Raw genomic sequence first — 25,055 nt, 5'->3', positions numbered from 1 at the left:
ACTCTCAGCCGAGTGCCCCGACTCTCAGCCGGAATCGGCCCAGATCCACTGTGCTAGCTGGGGTGCATATATGAAAATGGGGATAGATGCAGAAACAGGCGAAATGAAGAAGGCTATGCAGGTGTGAAAATTGTCTAAACCTCCAAAACGGCACTCACGAGTAGACAATAAAAAATTAAAAAATCTTGATAGGCTGCTTGGCATATGCATAGCCAGGATAAAAAAGACGCAATGACGCATTGCTATTGAACACAGCTTCGTTATACTTTTTAATCAAATAGAACAGAAAACAACTGAAATCTTTCAAAATATGAGGGTCACCGGCATCATCACATCTCTCTTGGAAAATGTCAGAGCCCCAGTTTGACAAGAGCGCCATTCTTAGCGCCAGCTGAAAATAGAGCCCCTTAGCCCCTTTTATGTCTGATCTTTGATTGGCTTACATGTTGGCACTATTTAAATGGATTACAACAATTGTTATGTCATCCCTGTACATCCTTGCCAGGTCCTGAGGCAAGCTGAGCATTTTCGACAAGCGCCTTGAGTCCACAGTACCAAAGCCATCACTCCCTAAAGCATGTCGGATCAGATGTGTTGCAGAGTTCTCATCCTCTAAAGCCAAAATGGCTCTGCTTTTCCTCTCCTGGAGCAACCTGTGCATCTGTTCCAGTGTGAAAGACAGCCCAGATACAGGTTTCTGCCAGTGTAGACCAGTCAGATGTTCTCCTATGACCTGCACCACAGTTTGCCTGTGCATCAGCTCCCATAGTCCATCAGTTGCCATGATCAGAAACTTGTCCTTTGGCCTCAGTGTGTGGATTGTCACCTCTGGCTTAGCAATGAGATATGGCGGCGTGTGGTAGTTAGGTGGGAGCATCTTAACAAACTCATTGGCCGACAAGATGTCTGGTCTTGTTTCATACACTCGGTTCAACATTTCACCGCTCCATTTAAACTTCATGTCTCCGAACCCTCTGAAGGGCATGAGGAGGCCCAGTAGCCTGTCGTGTTTGACTACCGTCTTGCGTTCGAGCGCAGGGTGCTCAGATAGAACCCTCTGCAACTCAACTACGTTTTGGGCATTGTGGTCATTACTGATGGTGTGTGCTGACCAGGTCCCGTTCTCCTCTTGGACTCCCAGCACGGCCCTGCTATCCCCCAGGTTGGCCACATGCAGGTCATCTCCATCCACATGGACGACACATGCTGTGCACCCTGACAGAGCCACTCGAAGAGGGGTGAAGTGGGAAAAGGGGTCCCCAAAGTCCACCTGGGCCTCAAGTGAAATGTCATTGTCCAACCTTTTGAATGCATTCATCAAAGCCGTTTGGACGTCCCTGTCCTCGTCCTCCTCTAGATCGATCCTCTCTTGCCAGTACGTCCTAAGGCTGTTGAAGTAAAGCTTCCCAGAGTCTCTGCTGGTATGGTCATTTGGGTGCTTGTGCCACTGTAGCATGGGTAACACCGGCCTTTCATTCTCAACTGCATCCTCAATGTCCATTAAGGTCTTCACTGGGAGTAGAGCCACAGCAATGTAGTAGAAGAGCCTTTCACTGACTGCCTGGGCGCACGCATAACCTGCATGTCCATCGAAAACCCCAAAAAGCATTCCCCTACTCTGGAGACAAGTCGCTGCACTCCTGCGGTCCTCATTCAGAGCATTTGATGCCAAGATGTTACTATCAAACCCTAAAATTGAGTGAACAGAGTTTCGTCCATCATATCCATTGACTTTATAACTGTACTCATTAGCTTTTAAGATGTGGTTTATTTTAGAAAGAGGCATCTGACTGGTCTGATGGTCGTCTCTGTATTTTCTCCCATTGATTGTTTCTGCTGGGTAGTTGATACCGATCAAATCTACTGGAGGTCTGGAAGAATGACACAGTCTGGTATCAAAGCCAAGTAATTTAATTTGGGTCAAGCAGCTTTTCCTTATCAGTCTTAACCTGTACATGGCCCAGTATTGTTTGAGGTGTTGAAAGCAAAGCGGAGGTACCATCTTCAGAACAATGGAGTTTGCAAACGTCACCTGTCAATAAAGCAAGCATGTCAATAGAATTGAATTGAATGTGCTCCTGTGATTTACAGTACTCTGAGGGTTAACCTCAAATCACATTCTGCGCATATGTCGGTATCCTTTGTGGAATGTATTTTAAGACACGATTTGTGTACATTTTAAATTTTAAATTTTAATTTTGATCCCTTTTTCTCCCCAATTTTCGTGGTATCCAATCACTAGTAATTACTATCTTGTCTCATCGCTACGACTCCCGTACGGGCTCAGGAGAGACGAAGGTCGAAAGCCACGCGTCCTCCGAAGCACAACCCAACCAAGCCGCACTGCTTCTTAACACAGCGCGCCTCCAACCCGGAAGCCAGCCGCACCAATGTGTCGGAGGAAACACCGTGCACCTGGCCCCCTTGGTTAGCTCGCACTGCGCCCGGCCCGCCACAGGAGTCGCTGGAGCGCGATGAGACAAGGATATCCCTACCGGCCAAACCCTCCCTAACCCGGACGACGCTAGGCCAATTGTGCGTCGCCCCACGGACCTCCCGGTCGCGGCCGGCTGCGACAGAGCCTGGGCGCGAACCCAGAGACTCTGGTGGCGCAGCTAGCACAGTGGTCTAGTGCCCTAGACCACTGCGCCACCCGGGAGGCGATTTGTGTACATTTTTGTTGATTTGATGGTTTCTTACTTCCCATCAGTTGATGTAACCTATGGACCTTGATATAATCATCATATATATCCTGCCATATCCTACCCTGAAAAGATCATGTTGTTTGTGGTTACAACAGACATGAGACAATTATAAGCGTCTGTGACAGCATGGGCAGTGCCATTGAGGCTACAACTCATAAGAATCCCGACCCAGTTGACGACTTTGACTACTTTTAAAATGCCTGAAGCATGGTGGACACCCTCAATGACACTGCCCGTGCTAAAATGGCCACTCGAGGCCTCTATCATTCTCTGTGGTTAGGGTAGACAAAGAAGTTTGTACAACATGCCTTCCACCGTAAAGTAGCACATGTGCAGAAGGTACAGTTGTTCAGCTATTGGCAAGAGGCTTCGACACAATCAGGTCACGCAGCCACTGCATTGTTTTTGAAGTACATTCTTTCCAAACGTTTTTTTCTATCCAAACTATTTGTTCTCGAAATTATTTAATTGAAAGAATGTGTAAATTATTGCCAATGACCCTTGAGACATGATTAGACTATTACATACTAGACTACATGTAGACTGTAGTAGTAAACCGGTGCAACAGACAACAATTGACAGTTCTGTGTACCGTTACAGCACTTTATTTTACTGTTTGAAGTTGAAGTTCTGTACCCATCCTCGCCACATAATTTTCCATTGACCACAGAGCTTGAACTTTTCAGACATTCAACTTTCGTGTTTTAAATGCCCTTATACATTTCCAAAGTATACACAAGAACACCTTTAGACATTTGGCTCATACTTTGTCACCTTACCTGCTGTATCCGATCAGTTACTCTGAGCAGTTCTTGAGAACAGAACAGTTAGGTTATATTTTAACTTGGGTAGACTACTTTGTTCCCGTGCTTAATATAACAGATTAATCTGTTTTGTACGATTATAATGTGCTGTCAGAAGCTGATATTTCCTCCCCAAAATGTGACTATAGACAGGCTCTCAATTGTAAGAATTGGTTTGAGTATATACAACACCACATGTGCAATAAAGTGTGACCTTTGAAATGAGCATATTCATATCTGGTCTACAAATAGGTCATCTATAAACCAATGGAAGCTTGAAAGACATGCATTGTAAATATAGCAGAAAATCCATGGGACAATGGACGAATGGCATGTAAGGGCATATCATAGTGAATTTTAAAAGCCTCATATCATCCCAAAGTTCTCTGAATTCTTGACTTCTCTTTTATACTTCTGTACATGTTTATTCCTTCACTCACACACAAAATAATCAATTTGGCCAATATTTAAGGACGACGAACCAAACAAAGGGGTTTGCAAACTCTGGACGAATCCATATGACCTCTATTTCAATTGGTGGATATAATAAACTTCCGTTAAATGCCACGTCCGTAAACGCACAAACATTGAGAATGGACCAATTAAATGTCTACATATAAGCAGTCAGTACACCCATGTCTTGTCCTTTCCGTCTTGTGTTGGGAGAGGCGATTCACCTTATTTAAGGACCCAGAAACAAAACTGCTATGTTTGTTCTTTATATAATGACAAACCGGGGTGTAGGTTTAACTACTTTTAATGAACATATACTTCAGCTAGAAAACTCTATGTTTAGCCATGCAAGGCGTTCTTCAACCACCTGCCCCCCTGCATAGCCTGCTGGGTAACGTAGTCTAAATGTTATTAACACATTACAACACACCTTTAAAAGAAAACTACTTTTCTATGTAACTACACGTCACATCACATTTGTTTACTCAACCTGCATAACATGCAATTTTCAATAACACACTTTTCTCTCCCCCAATTTTTTTTTTCTTTATTTTCTAATTTTATATTATTTTTTCAACTAAATATAGTCTGTCCAACAATACTCTATTGTGGCTCTATTTCTTTTCACATAAACAAAACGTTCAGTCCAGGTGCCCTTTTTTTGTCCTTTTTAATCGTTCTGCTGAAGTACTTCCTGAAACAGTTGGACAGCGTTCATTGTCAGTGAGGGTGTTCTGACTGAATTGTTAATTTCTAAAGGCATTTGACGCTTCAGCAGTATCCTCCTGATGATCCTCAGTCCCTTGAGTGAATGGCTGAAGCCTTAGATCCACTCTGTTTCGTCTCAGTTGTGATCCATGCTCCGTTTGGATCTCATAGGATTGCGGTGCAACTTTTCTCTGCACACACCCTTGCTGCATCCAGGTTCCTGTAGTGATGTCTCGGAGTCGTACATGATCTCCAGGTTTCAGTTCAGGTAAGTGTCTTGCACTTTTGTCGTGTCGCTGTTTTTGTTTGTCTTTCTGTTTTTCCTTCGAGTTTGACTTTGTGAGCACCTCTGGGTGTTAGCAAGTCCTCATGGATGGGTAGGTTGGTTCTGATGCAACGTCCCATCAACATTTGTGCAGGTGAAAGTCCGTTCTGCAGCGATGCGCTGCGGTAGATCATCAGATTTTTTAGGAAATCCTCCTTTCCATCGTGTGCCTTTTTCATCAGACCTTTGACAATCTTGACTGAACTCTCTGCTAAGCCGTTGGACCTTGGGTATTTGGGGCTGGAGGTGTTGTGTCGGAATCCCCAGTCGTTTGCGAACGATCGGAATTCGGAACTTGAGAACTGCGGGCCATTGTCCGAGTACAGTTCAGACGCAACCCCATGTCTTGCAAAGACTGATTTCAGGTAGGTGATTACAGCTCTGCTGGAGGTAGTTGGCAGTGTTGCTACTTCAGGGTAGTTTGAGTAGTAGTCGGTAACAACAATGTGACTTTTGCCAATGTAGTCAAAAAGGTCAACTCCAACTTTGTAGTAGGGTCTGTTGGGTACTGGATGAGGTGTTAGTGGCTCTGCTTGCTGCTTTGGCCTGTAGGTCAAACACAGTTCACATGAAGCAGTGGTCTGGCTGATTTCCTGGTTCATTCTTGGCCAGTACATTACTTCTCGTGCTCGTCGTTTGCATTTTTCCTCACACAAGTGGCCCTCGTGTATTTTCTGAAGCATTTCTTTGCGTAGTGTCATGGGAATGACAATCTTGTTGCCTTTGAACACTATGTCATCCACAACGGTGAGCTCTGCTCTGCACATCCAGTAGTCCTGTATTCTCCTTGGACAGTTGTTTTTCTGTGCGGGCCATCCTATCAGTGTTGTTTCTTTCAACTCTGTCATTGTTTGGTCAGCTGCTGTCTCTCTTTTGATCTGCTCCATTCTCTCAGAAAACACAGGAAGTGATGCTACGATCATGTCGACGTAGGCCTGAATCTGTGTTTTTCTGTGTGTCGAAGCTCTCCTTCTTGTCGACTGCTCGAGAAAGAGTGTCGGCGGCGAACATGAACTTTCCCGGGGTATAGATCATCTTCCCATCATACTTTTGCAGTCTGATCAACATTCTCTGGATTCTCATTGGACAATCATTCAGTGGCTTAGACATGATTGACACCAATGGTTTGTGGTCGGTTTCTACTTCGAAGTCTCATCCGTAGACGTATTGGTGAAACCTTTCGCAAGCGTATGTGCTCGCCAGTAGTTCTTTCTCTATTTGTGCATACCTTGTCTCTGCGCCTGTCAAGGCCCTGGACGCATAAGCGACGGGTTGCCATGTGTCGTCATGCTGTTGCAGAAGAACTGCTCCCAGGCCAAACTGTGACGCGTCTGCAGAAATCCTTGTGCTTTTCTCTGGATCATAGAACCTAAGCACTGGCTCTTCTGTGATTGTCTTCTTTAGGTTTTTGAAGCAGTTTTCCTGTTCATGGGATCATTCCCATTCGTTTTTCTGTTCCAGAAGACATCTGAGTGGAGCGGACTGTGCTGACAGTTGAGGTATGAACTTTGCAAGGTAGGTGATCATGCACATGACGCGTCTCACGTCATCCTTGTTCTTCGGGCGCTCCATGTTGTTGATGGCTGATGTTTTCCTCGGGTCTGGTTTGACTCCGTCCTCTGAAAGTACGTCTCCCACAAAGGTAAGTGTTTTCACACCAAACTCGCATTTGTCCTTGTTTAGTTTTAGGTTGACTTTCCGTGTCATCTCCAGCACTTGTCTAACTCTCGCATCGTGTTCTTCTTTTGTGGACCCCCAGACGATGATGAGCGCTGAAAGAATCCCATATGGTAGACGAAGAAATCTGTACCTGCCCTCAGGTGTGTTGAATGTGCATAGCCTCGAGCTTGCATCATCTAGCTTCATTTGAAGGCATCAAGCTTACTGAACCACTTTGCTCCAGCAAACTGCGACATTATCTCTTCTCTGGTTGGCAACTTGAAATGCTCTCTCTTGATTGCTTTGTTGAGATCTCTCGGGTCTAGACATATCCTGAGATCGCTGTTCTTTTCACCAGAATAAGCAGTGAGCTTACCCAGTCTGTAGGTTCATCCATTTTTGTGATGACATCCATCTTTTCCATGCATCCGAGTTCCTCTTTAAGCTTTTTCCTTAGTGCAAATGGAACTTTTCTGCATGCATGCACAACTGGAGTAATTTTGTCATCAGTACATATTTTGTGTTCTCCTGGTAAACATCCAAGACCCTCAAACACATCCTCATATTCAGCCAGTAGTGATTCTTGGTCATTTCAGTCTGTGATGTCACTACATACACTCTTTTCAACAAATTGAGCTTTTCACATGCATTGATTTCTAGAATAGGCTGTACACTCTTTTCCACAATCAGCAGCTGTGCTCTGAACTGTTTTCCTTTGTGCTGTAAAGTTACTATGCAGCTTCATTTGACCGGTACGTTCTCCCCAGTATAACCAGTAACCTTCATTTTCACCGAGTGTATTTTGCTCTTCACCTTCAGTGTTTTGTAGTCATCCAGCGACAACAGGTTTACCTGTGCTCCAGTATCAAGCTTGAATGGTATTATAGTTTCATTCACAGTCAATGGCACAATCCATTCAGCATTTACTGCATTGCATATTTCCACAGAATCAACAAAGAATTCTCCAATCTCCTCGCCTATGTGAACCTTTTTCTTTGTAGCCTCAGCTTTGCAGCATTTTGAGAAATTATTATTTTTCCCACAGTTTTTACATAATTTGCCATATGCAGGGCATTTTTTGGCTTGTGGATAAATACACATTTTCCACATGTAGTGTTTTAATTTCTCTCTTTTGCTTGTTTTGTAAGGCGTTGTGTGTGGTGCTCCTCTCATTTTATTGCATGCACTGACGTCTCATCCCTGCGCAGCTCTTTAGCTTGTGCTCTGGTGGTTTCAGCTGCTCGACACATATTCACTGCTTTATCCAAAGTAAAATCTTGCTCACGCAGCACTCTCTCCTTGAGTCCATTATCAAGTATGCCACAGACTATCCTGTCTTTCACTAGTGAGTCTTTCAGATTTTAAAATTCACACAAATTTGCTCAGTGTGTTCAGCTCAGCCAAATACTGGTCAAAACTGACTCCCTGTTTCTGATCATGAGAGAAAAACTTGTATCTCTCAAACGTGACATTCTGGCTTGGTACAAAGTACTCCTCAATTTTAGCCATTAGCACAGTCAATGTCAAGTTTGCCTCGTCTTGCTGAAAGCTATTGTAAATGTCCAATGCATCCTCTCCAATAACATGCAGAAAAATGGAAGCTTTCAATTTGTCATCATCTCCCCCTGCACCACTGGCTGCTAGATAGATATTGAATCTCTGCTTGAAACGTTTCCAATTGTCAGCTAAATTGCCTGTTAACTGCATAGGAGTAGGAGGACTAAGCCTTTCCATGACGGAGAACAGGAACAGTGTCAATTTCTCTTACTTCAGTGTGTTGCTCATCAACTTGCTCGTCAACAGATTCCAATGCAGCCTCGCTCTCGCTGCTGTGGCTCGTTGCCCTTGCTCTTGCAAGCTAGCATCTTCGACTACTCACGTCACTTGACTTGTGGTAGAATGTAACATTTTCGTCGCGGAAATTTGCAGAGTTACTCCTTTCTTTTCTCTGTCTCGTCATAGCGACTACCAATCTGACACCATGTTATGTTTGTTCCTTATATAATGACAAACCGGGGCGTAGGTTTAACTACTTTTAATGAACATATACTTCAGCTAGAAAACTCCAAGTTTAGCCATGCAAGGCATTCTTTAACCACCTGCCCCCCGCATAGCCTGCTGGTGTAACAGTATAACTTCCGTCCCTCTCCTCGCCCCTACCTGGGCTCGAACCAGGGACCCTCTGCACACATCAACATAAGCCACCCTCGAAGCATCGTTACCCATCGCGCCACAAAAGCCAAGGGGAACAACTACTTCAAGGTCTCAGAGCGAGTGACGTCACCGATTGAAGCGCTATTAGCGCGCACTCCGCTAACTAGCTAGCCATTTCACATCGGTTACACTGGGTAACGTAGTCTAAATGTTATTAACACATAACAACACAAAAACAATGTCCGAATGTTCTGTTTTGTGGAGGTCTTCCGTCGTGGCGTTCTTGTCGTTTTGCGAATGTCAGCTAGCTAGCTGCTAGCTGCAATCTGCAAATCCTGACAACTTTGTGCGGGAGCATCTCTTCCCAAGGTTCCATGGGAACTCAGCAACCACATATGGCAAGGAGAACAAGCAGGTGGCCTGCACATGGATGGAGAGCTGTGAGTTTAGCCTGGAGAGTAGAGGCACAGTAGTGAGTGGCAAGGAGCCATTGCTTTCTGCAAGCCCCGATGGAGTGTTCAACTCTGAAGAACTTCTAGAAATCAAATGTCCTGTTCTGAGTAAGAAGTGTGAGTCTGACTGAACTGTGTGAGTCTGGCTGAACTGATGATGTTATCCCTAAACTGAAGGCATTTTATTTCACAGATATACTACCAAGGATTGAATAGGAGTTCCAGTCAGGCAGACAAACTTTGTGCTCCAAACATGTTCATTTGTGGTATCTGTGCTTGGGTCATAATACTTTGTTTTTGAATAGTTCTTATTTTGTGCCTAGTAAAGCTCACTCTGTCAGCTCCACCTTATTATCTAAGCATAACTCTTGGTGTTTTTTTTGTCTTGCACAGTTCTCTTCATGTGTACATTTACCTGATAATATTAGCATGATTCTCCTTGTTTTTTTCTCTCTTGCCTTGTACAGCTTGCTTCATACATGTTTATCTAATGCCTACAGATAACTCCTTATGATTTATGAATATTTTTATTGTACCTTGTATAGCTCTTTCTTCTCACATGGCACTTCATGAACTTACCTAAGCATACCGTAACTCATCTTGCTCTTAGCAAATAATGTTGTTAATAAAAACACTGAAATTCCACTTTGTTGACATTTTCTTTGATATTTAACATTTTGAAATGAAGGACGAGAAGACATGTCTAAGGGTTTCAAATGTGTTTTCAGTTTGATTCTGGGTTTGGTTTTCAAGGGCACAAATGAACAAAACAGTGTGGCACTTGATAAACAGTTGTCTTCCTTCTTGGTCTGTTAGACATGTTGGTGTTGAAGAAAATGTATTTTAAATAGATTTAAGAAGGCATGATAGTGGCACCTAGTGGATTCCTGTAATTATCAGGAACAGTTACAGTACATTTCAAATGTAGGACCATTAAAATTATTCAGATTAAACAGGAAATATATATATATGTATATATACACACACAGTATCTTATGTGGATGAAATTATAGTGTATAAAGTTACATTTCAGTTGTATGAACATTCTCACGGTTCAGTCGGCATCCTCATGGATGATCTCACCCTGCATGTTAACAAGTGCTGCACAGATTCTAAGGATTTTGTCCATTTTGTGTGTCAGGTTGATGAGAACAGTCTGGGAGAGGATTTTGAACACGTGTCGTCTGATAACTCCCTCAACATGTATACGCACATTAGCTATCCTTCTCGTGCTTGTGACATCCTCGTCAGACAGCTACGCCTGCATTGTGTTCTGGATTGTCTCCCTCGGGAGTCATGGAATGTAGATCCTCATGTGCTCCTCCATTTGTGTCAATCCAATAGGAAAGGATTCTGCTCACTACTCCCTGGGACACAGCAAAGCGTTCAGCAAAATCACCCTGGAGTAGATTCAGCTTCATCAAGGTTATCAGTATTTGATCAGTGATATGCATCTTGAAGTTAGCCGTGTAGGATTTTAACAGATATGCTACATGGTCAAAGAAAACACCAAGAGGAAGGCCAGTATACAACACTGAGCTAATGTCATTCTTCAGGACGGTGTGGGTCAATGGCTCTGCACCACCACATTGGATTTGTTTGTGGCAGGTGGGCTTGTTGATTGGTTCTCTTGACACATAACTGTGATCAGTCAGTGCTGGAACCTCCCATTAAGTATCAGCATCTTTATGCTGCTGTGGCATTGGCACACTCAGATCTGAATCTGCATCACCACAGTTGTCTTCATCTGTCAAACAAACATAAGAGAGACCACAAGTTTAACAAAATAAAATACACTTAATATAGCTTACTGGTCATGGTTAGGTTGAAAAAAAGAAAACACTTGAACCTTTAATAATTTAGCTAGTTTCATGAGCATCCCCAGTGGCATGCCAGCAATGATGGGGATAATCATGGCATTGGGGAGACATTGTCAAACAGAAGTTGTTGGATAGCTAACACTGTGAGGACTAACTAGCTAGGCTAGTTAGCAAGCAACTCTGTATCAACTCTGTATAGCTAGCTATGTGAGTACGTTAGGCAACAGTTAGCTATTTACAGTATGTTAGGACTTACACCATACCCAAATGGACGCGCGTGTGTGCCATCATGCGCAAATAGTTTTTGTCCCCCCACACCAAACACGATCACGACACGCATGTTTAAATATCAAAACAAACTCTGAACCTATTGTATTAATTTGGGGACAGGTCGAAAAGCATTAAATATTTATGGAAATTTAGATAGCTAGCTTGCTGTTGCTAGCTAATTTGTCCTGCGATATAAACATTGAGTTGTTATTTTACCTGAAATGCACAAGGTCCTCTACTCCGAAAATGTATCCACATAAAACGGTCAACCGAATCGTTTCTAGTCATCTTTCCTCCTTCCAGGCTTCTTTTTCTTCTTTGGACTTTATATGGCGATTGGCAACTAATTTTCATAATAAGGTGCATTACCACAACCTACCACAGTTCATCTTTCAATCACCCACGTAGGTATAACCAATGAGGAGATGGCACGTGGGTATATGCTTGTAACAACCAATGAGGAGATGGGAGAGACAGGACTTGCAGCGCGTTCTGCATCACAAATAGAATCAACTTCTATTTTAGAGCCTGGCAACGCAGACGCTCGTTTGCGCGCTCGAGCAGTGTGGGTGCAATGATTGAATAACATGTATGTGTACATTTATTTTGCAGCGCTCGTGCACGCGACCAGTGTGGTCAGCATGTTTGGAGTCGCTACCTACTACTAATATAGTTAGCTAAGCTAACTTCTGCCTGATTCAGGACACCCCATCTGTGACGATAGCTAGTGCGAGTAGCAGCTAGCTAACAGCTGTACAGTACCTGTGTTTGTTAATGTCCTGATGATACGTCGCCTTCTGGTCTGTACTGGAGCATCATAGCCCAGCCACTTTTCAGGGAAAGGATAGGCTGGACACATTACATTTTTTAAGCTTTTTTAAAATAAAACTAGTTCATTGCATCCGCCGTGGAGCCCAGTTTCATAATATGACCATATTTCCCAGATGCTTGCCATCTTTTTGAAGTAATCACGAAAAAACTGTCCTTATTTTAGGACATTTTTCACCCTGCCAGCTCCTATTATTTATATTGAGCACCTTGACACCAACTCGCCTTTCGAACGCTCAATTCCCAGTTTATTGTTCTACGTCACAATGCCTGCTTCGCTATTGTTAGCAATGAGACCTGCTCACATTGTTTATAGTTCAAATGTAAACAATAACAACAACAAAATACTCATGGAACTCTGAGGTCGTCCCATTGTTTCTTATAGGAGAAATATAGGCATGTCTGTCTATTTCGCTAAATATCTCGCAATGTGTATATTTAGATTTTTTCAAGTCAGACACCATTTTAGTCATGAGAATCTCCTCTTTCTAATTATATAAGTCTGGGCAGCGAGCTCGGTTGTCATCAAATGCTAGCCCCAAAATACTTTTTGCCCTTGGAACGCTGAGCTGACCCCATTGTTTTCCTAGGTAGAGGCGTGCCGGTCTATTTCGCCAAATATCTCACAATGTGTATATTTCGATTTTTCAAGTTGGGCACCATTTTAATCAAGAGAATCAAGAGAATCTCCTCTTTGTAATTATGTAGACCAGAAATAGTCAGAAGTTTTCATTTTCCCCTACTTTCTCATTACGCAAGCATAAGCACAGTTGACACCATCGAGGTGCGGATGTTACGAACAGATTGTTGTGGTAAAATAAAAAGGGATACATTTTTTTGTGCCATTTAAGCGAAATATAATTCTAAGCATCACTCCAGTCAAAACAGGCTCTGCGAACTTTTGATTCCATTCATTTTCTATGGGCTCGTGCTAGTGTTCCAGCTTAGCCAACATTCTTTTGCTGTTTTTCAGCCTTGTTCTATTGTCCAGCCTAGAAAGGATGCTCTTCAGTCGGCCTCTTGTCCACAAAGTGATAAAAACAGATAGGGTCGGTTTGGTGGTTTCTTCAAGTTCAATACTCAAAGCCAAGAGACTCCTCATCCTTAGGAGGTGGCTGCAAATCAAAAGGCGCTTCACAACTGCACTCCAATCTCAAAAGAGTTTGGTGGTCAAAACCCTCCTGCTCCATAAACAGCTTCCGTTTCTGCCAGTTATTATGGCATCCCCTTACCGAACATAAAATGCCCATTTTTCGTGAATTCATGTTTGGGAAGTTGTGAGAAGCGATATCGACCCTGCCCATATTTCCATTGAAAATGAGGTGAATACGGACCACCCCAAACAATTGCAATCAGTTGGTCAGAAAGTTCAAATCAACGTTTCATATCGTGGTGTAGATGTACTGCATTGAAAATGACACAATAACGCAAGATCACATTTCCAGCATGGCTGAAAACCAGACCTCCCTTGCCCGCCATAAAAAGCAAATGGTAATTAATAAATAATAAGTGAGCATTGCATTTGCAGCTCCTAAATCTGAACGAGCTACTGCAACTCATGGCTCAGCTGGCTACCTTGACTGGCATTGCTAGCCTGTAATCGCGCTGCTAGCCCGCAAGTCCGTTCCAGGTGGACTTCATTGCTTCTTCATTTATGGGTGTATTACAACGGAGAGTTAACATAACATATTAGCATTATTTGTTCAGATTATTTGATGATTTATTGGCCTCTACTTTTATTTATCAGTATTGCAGGGCTTACCAACTCTGTTCCTGGAGAGCTACCATCCTGTAGGTTTTCGCACCAAACCCAGTAGTAACTAACGTGATCCAGCTTATCAACCAGCTAGTTAGCTAGATAAGGGTTTGAACAAAAACTTACACAGATCTGGGCCGATTCCGGCTGAGATTCGGGGCACTCGGCTGAGAGTCAGACTCAGCCGATGTCATGTGGCCCGAGTCTGGTCCACCTTCGGCAGTATTACTTATGGCTAGGATGCGGGGATTGAGCTCGGGCCGATTCCGGTTTGAGTTATCTAGCCCCAATATATTACTTGTGGCTCGGGCCGATTCCGGTGTGAATTATCTGGCCCAAATGTGGCTACTCTCTGGCAGATGATTACACGGGCTGCTTTATATAATTAACATTTCATTATTTATGTATTTTTCCATATTTTCTGTGATCAATTTTTTTTTTTTACATTAAAATTATTCTGTAAGGCCTCCTGGGTGGTGCAGTGGTCTAAGGCACTGCATCGCAGTGCTAGCTGTGCCACCAGAGATTCTGGGTTCGAGCCCAGGCTCTGTCGCAGCCGGCCGTGACCGGGAAGCCCATGGGCGGAGCACAATTGACCCAGCGTCGTCCAGGTTAGGGAGGGTTTGGCCGGCAGGGATATCCTTGTCTCATCGCGCACTAGTGACTCCTGTGGCGGGCTGTGCGCAGTGCACGCTGACCAGGTCGCCAGGTGTACGATGTTGTCTCCGACACATTGGTGCGGCTGGCTTCCGGGTTAAGCGGGCATTGTGTCAAGAAGCAGTGCGGCTTGGCTGGGTTGTGTTTCGGAGAACACACTGCTTTCGATCTTCGCCTCTCCTGAGTCCGTACGGGAGTTGCAGCGATGGGACAAGACCATAAACTACCAATTGGATACCACGAAAAAGGGGTAAAGAAAAAATCTAACAAATAAGAAAGGACAGTTAAAATCAATGTTGGCAATATATAGGGTCACAGTAGTAAGTCATGATATTTTGAAACTTTTACTTTAAAAAAGTAATGTATTTGATAGTTGGAGTTAGATTTGAGATACAGATTTAAGATACAGAGAACAGGCATTTTTCTTGTTGGAGGATTTCAGTCTTTTTGCCTATAAGCATTTTTAGGCGTAGAATCCCGACGAACCGGCAAAGGCGTGGAAGCCTGGCCAGCCAGCTAAGGCGTGGGAGCCTGATGATCTCGCTGAGGCGTGAAAGCCCGACGATCCCGCTGAGGCGTGGGAGCCCGACAAACTGTCTTGAGGCGTGGGAGCCTGATGGGACGGCTGAAGCATGACATGGGGTGGGCGCCTGTCAAGCCTACCGAGGCAAGACGACCTCTTGAGCCTGCTAAGGAGCTAGCTGAGGCACCCCCGTTCCCTCAGCGATAGCACCCGGACCCGACGTCACCAACCAAAACTCCCTGATGTTTCTTTTAGTGGCGTCTGCATTCTGTGAGGACAGACACTGAGAGACAAGAAGCAAGTACAGGGAGTGAACATTTCATTATCAACATACATGGAACAGGACATAGGACAGGACAGCGTCTGGACATGAACACATAACGACATTATTGCTGACACAGGGAACAAGCGGGGAAGCAGACAGTTATAGACGGGGCAATCAACAAAGGGAAGGAGTCCAGGTGAGTCCAATGAGCGCAGCTGCGCGTAATGATAGTGACAGGTGTGCGTAACGAAGGGCAGCCTGGCGCCCTTGAGCACCAGAGAGGAAGAGCGGGAGCAGGCGTGACATATCTACCATTTTGGATGCAGGCCGTGGCATCAAGTTCAGAATAAGTAAGATGCAATGCTCTCTACAATGTTTCAATGCAGAATTGTAATGCCTTGGTCATTGAGATTAACCACAGTGACATGTACAGTACAGGCAGTAACTTGACCCATTACTTTAGACAATCAGGACATTCTCTTTGAACAGATACCCATACCCACTGCTCTCAATAAAGGTCAACGGTGGCCATCCACCACTTGTTTTTTATTTTTATTTTTATTCTTAGACCCCTTGACTTTTTCCACATTATGTTAAGGTACAGCCTTATTCTAAAATGGATTAAATCTATATTTTTTTCCTCTTCAATCTACACACAATACCCCATAATGACAAAGCGAAAACAGGTTTTTAGAAGGTTTTGCAAATCTATTAAAAATAAAAAACAGAAATACCTTATTTACATAAGTATTCAGACCCTTTGCTATGAGACTCGAAATTGAGCTCAGGTGCATCCTGTTTCCATTGATTGTCCTTGAGATGTTTCTACAACTTGATTGGAGTCTACCTGTGGTAAATTCAATTGATTGGACATGATTGGGAAAGGCACACACCTGTCTATGTAAGGTCCCACAGTTAACAGCGCATGTCAGAGCAAAAACCAATCCATGAGGTCAAAGAAATTGTCCGTAGAGCGCAGAGACAGGATTGTGTTGAGGCACAGATCTGGGGAAAAGTACCGAAACAATTCTGCCCCATTGAAAGTCCCCAGAACACAGTGGCCTCCATCATTCTTAAATGGAATTAGTTTGGAACCACCGAGACTCTTCCTAGAGCTGGCTGCCCGGCCAAACTGAGCAATCGGGGGAGAAGGGCCTTGCTCAGTGTCACGTAGAGTAGGCCAGAAGGCTAAACTGAAAAACCTAACCTCTAACAAATAAAAATATGTCGGAGCTGCAAAAGTACTTCTGTGCGAGGGTGTTTATTTACATAGTGAATCCGGAAGAAAAACAACAGTACTGCAATCCAAAGTATACATTATGGGGACAGCTTAAAAACAGTGCTGCCCTATCAACAGCTCAAACCAAAATGGTTCCCCCCTTGAACTGAAAGAGAGGCACCTTTTGTAGGGGAAGCTCCTCCCATCAGAACATACCAAGCACTAATTAATTAAGCAAATTATATACATTGCAACACGTTTCTCATGATACAATATACCAATATAACACATTTACAAAATCCCATCCCTACTGACATGGAGTCTTCCAATATGCTCATTCATATGAACGAGCCATTCGGGACAGGCACTACAAAGCCAACCCCATTACCCTAGCTCTGGTCCTTATCCCAGCATACCCGGAAGCTACAGAGATGGAGAGAGAGGAACAGAACCAAACAAACAACGCGCTCATCCATAACATTGATAAGTACAATAAACGTTGCCTAAATTAAACATGAATGCTTGTCTGTATATTCTTTATACCATAAACTGTTACTGACGGGAGGTAAGAATAAAGTGTGTAATGTATGTACTAAGATAGAGAAGTTAACTTGTGTGTCGACCCACATTGTTAACGTAACTGATAACGGAGCAGGGAGGTGCGATGAATGTGTGTGTGTTAGTGTAGTCCGCCATGACGTTTTCTTTTCCTGCCTTCCTACACTGGCTTCCTGTTAAGGCAAGGGCTGATTTCAAGGTTTTACTGCTAACCTACAAAGCATTACATGGGCTTGCTCCTACCTATCTTTCCAATTTGGTCCTGCCGTACATACCTACACGTACGCTACGGTCACAAGACGCAGGCCTCCTAATTGTCCCTAGAATTTCTAAGCAAACAGCTGGAGGCAGGGCTTTCTCCTATAGATCTCCATTTTTATGGAATGGTCTGCCTACCCATGTGAGAGACGCAGACTCGGTCTCAACCTTTAAGTCTTTATTGAAGACTCATCTCTTCAGTAGGTCCAATGATTGAGTGTAGTCTGGCCCAGGAGTGTGAAGGTGAACGGAAAGACTCTGGAGCAACGAACCGCCCTTGCTGTCTTTGCCTGGCCGGTTCCCTCTCTCCACTGGGATTCTCTGCCTCTAACCCTATTACAGGGGCTGAGTCACTCGCTTACTGGTGCTCTTCCATGCCGTCCCTAGGAGGGGTGCGTCACTTGAGTGGGTTGAGTTACTGACGTGATCTTCCTGTCTGGGTTGGCGCCCCCCTTGGGTTGTGCCGTGGCGGAGCTCTTTGTGTATGCTCTCTCTAATTCTCTCTTTCTCTCTTTCTTTCGCTCTCTCTCGGAGGACCTGAGCCCTAGGACCATGCCTCAGGACTGCCTGGCATGATGACTCCTTGCTGTCCCCAGTCCACCTGGCCGTGCTGCTGCTCCAGTTTCAACTGTTCTGCCTGCGGCTATGGAACCCTGACCTGTTCACCAGACGTGCTACCTGTCCCAGACCTGCTGTTTTCAACTCTCTAGAGACAGCAGGAGCGGTAGAGATACTCTCAATGATCGGCTATGAAAAGCCAACTGACATTTACTCCTAAGGTGCTGACTTGTAGCACCCTCGACAACTACTGTGATTATTATTATTTGACCATGCTGGTCATTTATGAACATTTGAACATCTTGGCCATGTTCTGTTATAATCTCCACCCCGCACAGCCAGAAGAGGACTGGCCACCCCTCCTAGCCTGGTTCCTCTCTAGGTTTCTTCCTAGGTTTTGGCCTTTCTAGGGAGTTTTTCCTAGCCACCGTGCTTCTACACCTGCATTGCTTGCTGTTTGGAGTTTTATGCTGGGTTTCTGTACAGCACTTTGATATATCAGCTGATGTAAGAAGGGCTATATAAATACATTTGATTTTAAATAAATTTGATTTGATTTGTGACGGACACAGAACCTGAAGGGCTGGAACACCAGATACCACCTGGTCAAACGAGAATTCCGGTCCTTCATGGTCTGGATCCAGGTCAGGGCTCTGTGGTCTGTGTGCAGATCAAATTCTCTCCCAAGAAGGCAGTACCGGAGGCTATCTAGTGCCCACTTTATAGCCAGGCACTCCTTCTCGAATACCTGGTTTCACTGGGCAACAGCTTCAGACTCCTGGCTCCCCTTGGGCCAGTACAGCTCTAATTCCCACCGCCGAAGCGTCCACCTGTATGAGAAACCTCTTCTGAAAATCAGGGCTCTGGAGAACAGGGAATGAGCACAGGCATTTTTTCAGCATCACGAAAGCTTCCTCACACTCCTCAGTCCACTTCACAGGGTTGCTGGCCAACTTTGAAGTGAGGTTGGTCAGAGGGACAGCGATGGTCGAAAACTGCGGAATGAATCTCCGGTACCACCCTGCCAGACCTAGGAAGGACTTCATCTGTGTCTTGGTTCTGGGTTGAGGGCTGTACTCCACTTTGTCCACCTGAGGCCGAACTTCACCCTTACCCAGCTGGTAACCCAGGTACTTTGTCTCCTGTTTCGCACACTCACACTTCAGGAGGTTAAGCGTGAGGCCTGCATCATGGATCTTCCCCAGGACTCTGCTAAGATGCTGTATGTGCTCCTCCCAGGAGTGGCTGTAGATCACCATATCGTCCAAGTAAGCAGCACAGCAATCGCCACAGTCCTGGAGGACCTTGTCCATCAGCCTCTGGAAAGTCGCAGGGGCCCTATGAAGGCCAAACGGCATAACCTTGAACTGGAACAGTCCCATCGGCGTCCGGAAGGCAGTGTAGGCGTTGGATTGTTCATCCAGCGGCACCTGCCAGTACCCTTTGCAGAGATACAATGTGGTGATGTAATGAGCTCTACCTATTCTCTCCAGTGAGTTGTCAATGCGGGGCATGGGGTAGGCATCAAACTGGGAGATGGCATTCACCTTACGGAAGTCCATGCAGACCCGCAAAGAGCCATCCTTCTTTGGGACAATGACAATGGGGCTGCTCCATTCACTTGAAGATGGCTCGACAACATCCATCTCTATCATGATGTGGACCTCTTCCTTGAGGGCTACCACCAGCCTCTCAGGCACACGGTAAGGATGATGGAGGACAGGGATCTGGTCAGGCTTCAAACGGATGACGTGTTTCAGGACTTTGGTTCTTCCTGGCCTCTGACTGAAGAGGGCCGGATACTTGCCGAACAGATGCTTAAGCTCATCTTGCTTGTCTTCTTCCAGGTGAGCCAGTATGATCTCTGCCCGTCCTTTCCATGCCTCTGTGTTCACCTCCGACTCGTCCTCTTCTTCTACTCTGCAGACCAGAAAGGACTTCCCTTTGGAGAGTTCTCTCTCCTCCCAGGCCTTGAGGAGGTTCACATGATAGGTTTGCTTCTTCTTAACCTTGTCCGGGTGCTGCACCTCATAGGTCACCGGACCCATCTTCCTCCCGATTAGGTACGGCCCTTGCCATTGCGCAAGGAGCTTGCTGGTAGACGAGGGAAGGAGGAGCAAAATTTTGTCCTGGCTCAAACTCTCTGTGGCGAGTGTGCTGGTTATAACCTCTCTTCTGGGCCTGCTGAAGGTTTGCCCTAGCTTCCTCTCAGTACCGCTCCAGCCTGTCTCGCATCTGGAGGACGTACTGGACAATCCCCTGTCTAGAGGTAGCTACTGGGGAACCTTCCCAGCACTTCTTTAGAAGGTCCAGTGGTCCCTGCACTGGCCACCTATAGAGAAGTTCGAATGGTGAGAAACCTGTCAATGCCTGAGGCACCTCCCTGTAAGCAAAAAGTAGAAAGGAAAACCACTTATCCCAGTCTTTACCAAGTTCGGCCACAAACTTCCTCAGCATGTTCTTGAGCGTTTGATTGAACCTCTCTACGAGCCCATCCATTTGGGGATGGTAGGGAGTGGTCCTCAAGCGTTTAATGCCCGGCTGTTGGTGGAGTTGAACCATCAATCGCGTAGTGAGGTTTGTCCCTTGGTCCGTCAGGATTTCTTCTGGGATTCCTACACGAGAGAAGAGCTGAACAAGAGCACTGATTATTTTTGGGAGTGGTTATGGAATGGAGTGAGAAGACTTCTGGAAACCGGGTGACATAGTCACAGATCACCAATATATTCTCGTAACCTGCCCTACTCTTCTCCAAGGGTCCAACAATGTCCATTGCAATTCTCTTGAATGGGGTAGAGATCACTGTCAGTGAACATAGAGGAGCCTGGTCAGACCTACGGACAGCACTGGTTTTCTGGCATGTGGTGCATGTTTTGCAGTATGTTTGTGCATCAGTATAAATGGAGAGCCAAAAGAAATGGGAGCCTAAGATAGGTCTTATGTTGCCCTAGATGGCCTGCCTATGGACCTGTATGTGCAAGGTCTAGAACAAGTGGTCTACATGTAGATGGCACCACTAACTTCCTGCTATCTGCTTCTGACCCAAGGTAGAGTATGTGGTTGTCTACTGTGTAAATCCTCCCACATGAAGATTGACAAGGCCTTAGCTGGGGACAGCCAAACAAACCTTTCAAGGTTGTGTCAGACTTCTGCAGTGTAGCAACATTTTGTGGAACGTCCCATTGCACCTCTAACTGCACCCCACACTTCCATTGCACCCCACACTTCCCAACAGATCAGAGAGTACAGGCACATCCCTCCCCAAAATCATCTCAAAAGGTAGCTTCTCCATTACCCCAACTTTGAGGAGTTATTTCTGACCCTGAATCTCAACTGTGAGCTCAGCTGTGGGCTGCTGCGACTGGTCACCATGGACACATTGGATCAGTGTCTGGTGACCGTAATCAATGTCATTAACAGGTACATTACATTTTCTGATCAACGACAGGGACCTGCCGGTGTCAATCATTGCAGTAAGACTTTTACCATTCACTTTTACAGGTACCAAGCCCGACCCTTCCCCACTCTGTCTATTCTGAACACCATCCCCCTCTCTGGGCACATAACAGTAACCTGAGAGCTTGGATTTACGTCGTGGACACATTGAAGCTTTGTGCACCTGCTGTCGGCAGCAAACAGGTCAGACCCCTCCCATCAGAGTGAACTGCATGATCCCTTACCTCCCTCCTCCCAGACACATACCCCCCAGAGTTATCTCCACCATCTCTGGCGTCACTGATGTCCCTTGTGTCTCTGAAACTACTTGGAGCGGGTGCTGCAGGTCATGGTGGGCCCCCTTTACGTGCATTAAGGTATAGGAGTGCAAGCCTGGCCGCCATAAGCCCTTCCTTGGGCTCGTGCTCTCGGACCCAGGTTCGAATGTCATGTGGTAGAACTTGCAGAAGTTGCTTGAGGATGATGACCTCACCGATCTCGTCCTGTGTCTTCTCCTCCGGTCGAACCCATCGTCGGTAGAGGCCCTTGAGGTGGTGGTACATCTCTGTCAGCGACTCAACCAATGGCGTGAATGCAGCTCTGAAGCGTTGATGGTAGGTCTTCGGCGGACATGTCGAACTTCACCAGCAGCGCTTCCTTCAAGCCCTTGTAGGCGTTGTACAACCCCTCCTCCATTGCTGTTTAACTTCTCTGCGCTACGCATCCCTAGTACGGGATCACTTTCCTAAACAACCGCTAGAATTGCAGGGCGCCAAATGCATAAATATTACTAAAAATATTTATAATTATGCAATCACAAGTGAAATATACCAAAACACAGCTTAGCTTGTTGTTAATCCACCTATCGTGTCAGATTTTGAAAATATATTTTACAGCGAAAGAAATCCAAGCTTTTGTGAGTGTAGCTTTCAATGCTATAACAGCTTAGTCTTATATTAGTTTGGTGAGCTTGGTCACGAAAGTAAGAAAATCAATCAAATTAATCGCTTACCTTTGATAATTTTCGGGTGTTTCCACTCACGAGACTCCCAGTTACACAACAAATGTTATTTTTGTTCGAGAAATATGACTTTTATCACAAAAAAACGCCATTTGGGTTGCGCAATATTTTGAGAAAACAAAAGCCGTGTTCCGATCGACAAATCCCAAAAAAGTAGCCGAAATGGTCGTCGAAACATTTCAAATGTTTTTTATAATCAAACCTCAGGTTGTCTTTAACAAACATAATCGATAATATTTCAACCGGAGCATAACCTATTCATTAAGAGAGAAAAGGAAAATGTTGAGCTCCTCCCGCGTGCGCAGGAAGTATTCAGAGGACACCTGACTTCTTTTGAAACATCTCGCTCATTTTTCAAACTAAAAGCCTGAAACTATGTCTAAAGCCTGGTCACAGCCTGAGGAAGCCATTGGAAAAAGAATCTGGTTGATACCCCTTTAAATGGAGGTTAGACAGGACAGGAAACAACGTTTTTTTTTATTTTTTTTTTAATTTTTTTAAATATGACTTCCGGGTAAATTTTTCTCAGGATTTCGCTTGCAGAATAAGTATTGTTTTTGTCACAGACAATATTTTGACAGTTTTGGAAAATGTTTTGTTTTCTATCCTAATCTGTAAATTATATGCATATTCTACAATCTGGGCCAGAGAAAATTTCCGTTTACGTTGGGTACGTTATATGAAAAGAAAAAACAATTCTGACCCCTAGCGCTAAGTTAAGCCTCTAAGGCCTTGTCCGTGAGCAATGGGACGAGCATGCAGGCCCACTCTACCTCCGGCCATCGCCACATCTTGTTTATTCGCGCAAACCTTAGCAGGTAGTTTTCAATATTCTCCCCCTGCTGGTATGAGGGCATCTTTGGCTACTTCCTCAGGAATGCTGGAAGATGGAAGTTAACTTTTACTGCCTCAGAAACCCGGATCCGGGATCACCCCCCACCCCCCCCACACTGATTAGCATCGCTAGCATAGCGTCACAATTAAATAGTAGCATCTAAATATCATTAAATCACAAGTCCAAGACACCAAATGAAAGATACAGATCTTGTGAATAAAGCCACCATTTCAGATTTTTAAAATGTTTTACAGGGAAGACAAAATATGTAAATCTATTAGCTAACCCCGTTAGCAAAAGACAACACTTTTCTAACTCCATCAGTTTCTTACTCCATCAGGTGCTATCACCAATTCGGCCAAATAAAGATATTGATAGCCACTAACCAAGAAAAAACCTCATCAGATGACAGTCTGATAACATATTTATTGTATAGCATAGGTTTTGTTAGAAAAATGTGCATATTTCAGGTATAAATCATAGTTTGCAATTGCAGCCACCATCACAAATCTCCCCAAAGCGACTAGAATTACTACATAGAGCAACGTGTATTACCAATTTACTCATCATAAAACATTTCTTAAAAATACACAGCTCACAGCAATGGATAGACACAGATCTTGTGAATTCAGACAATATTTCAGATTTTCAAAGTGTCTTACAGCGAAAACACAATAAATCGTTATATTAGCATACCACATTTGCAAACGTTACCCGAGCATTGATTCAAGGCAAAATTAGCTATAGCGTTATCATCACCAAAATACATTAATTTTTTCACTAACCTTCTCAGAATTCTTCCGATGACACTCCTGTAACATCATATTACACAATCCATATAGAGTTTGATCGAAAATGTGCATATTTAGCGGCACAAATCGTGCTTACACAATGGAAATAGTGTTCAACTACTCAAGCAATCTGCCCGGCGCCATTTTGAAAATACAACTATTTTTATCGAAAACTATTCATAAACTTGACTAAAAAAATACAGGTTGGACATGAAATGAAAGATGCATTAGTTATTAATGCAACCGCTGAGTTAGATTTTTAAAATTAACGTTACTAGACATACAGTGTGCGTTACAGCCAGACTAGTGCCGCAATAATGGCGTCACTAATCGCCATTATTGAGTTTACATTTTTCCACATAAAAACGGAATAACATCATAAATAGCTCTTACTTTTCGACGAGCTTCCATCAGAATCTTGGCCAAGTGGTCCTTTGTCCAAAAGAATCGTTGCTTGGTTGTAAAACGTTGCATTCAACTTCTGATATAGCAGCTAACAATAGCTAACAATAGCTATTTTGCCCCAACGTGTCCAAATCCTCAAGACGCAATACTGAGGAAATTCCGAAAAATAGCAATATACTCGCATAATCTGATATAACTCGGTTTAAAATAGCTTCGTTATGATGCTTCTAACACCTATATCGAATTAAATTACAGACGGATACATCTAACGTTGATAACTGAGCGTTTGAAAATGGCATCCTGAGGTCCCTTTCTGCGTAATGGTCAGCGTCGAAAGGAAGGCGCACCTCACTCCTTGGCCTTTTATAACCTCTGAGAGCTACGTATAAAGCCCATTCCACTTCTCATTGGTTACTGACATCCAGGGGAAGGCGGGTGCAGTTCATGTCGTTCCATAGGATACACACAGACCTTTAAAACTGATCTGAGACCAGAGCTTCGCTCTCAGACATTCGCAGTACCTGTCATGGATTTCGCTGTAGAAAGAGTTCTGGGTCACCCACAGACATAATTCCAACGGTTTATGAAACTAGAGAG

At 44.4% G+C, this 25,055-nt stretch overlaps 1 protein-coding gene across 1 annotated transcript; it reads right to left on the bottom strand.

Moving 5' to 3' along the window:
- Positions 1–439: 439 nt before the first annotated feature.
- Positions 440–15,224, bottom strand: si:ch211-15p9.2 (uncharacterized protein LOC562650 homolog). The gene is made up of 3 exons (XM_039016622.1): positions 15,077–15,224; positions 6,487–6,766; positions 440–1,871 (listed from the first exon to the last, which is right to left on the bottom strand). Exons 1-3 carry the CDS (start codon positions 15,222–15,224, stop codon positions 440–442), a joined length of 1,860 nt encoding a protein of 619 aa, XP_038872550.1.
- Positions 15,225–25,055: the final 9,831 nt, after the last annotated feature.

This window comes from Salvelinus namaycush, chromosome 20 (assembly GCF_016432855.1).
Source record: "Salvelinus namaycush isolate Seneca chromosome 20, SaNama_1.0, whole genome shotgun sequence".
NCBI lineage: Eukaryota > Metazoa > Chordata > Actinopteri > Salmoniformes > Salmonidae > Salvelinus > Salvelinus namaycush.
This window is presented reverse-complemented; position numbering and strand designations above follow the sequence as displayed.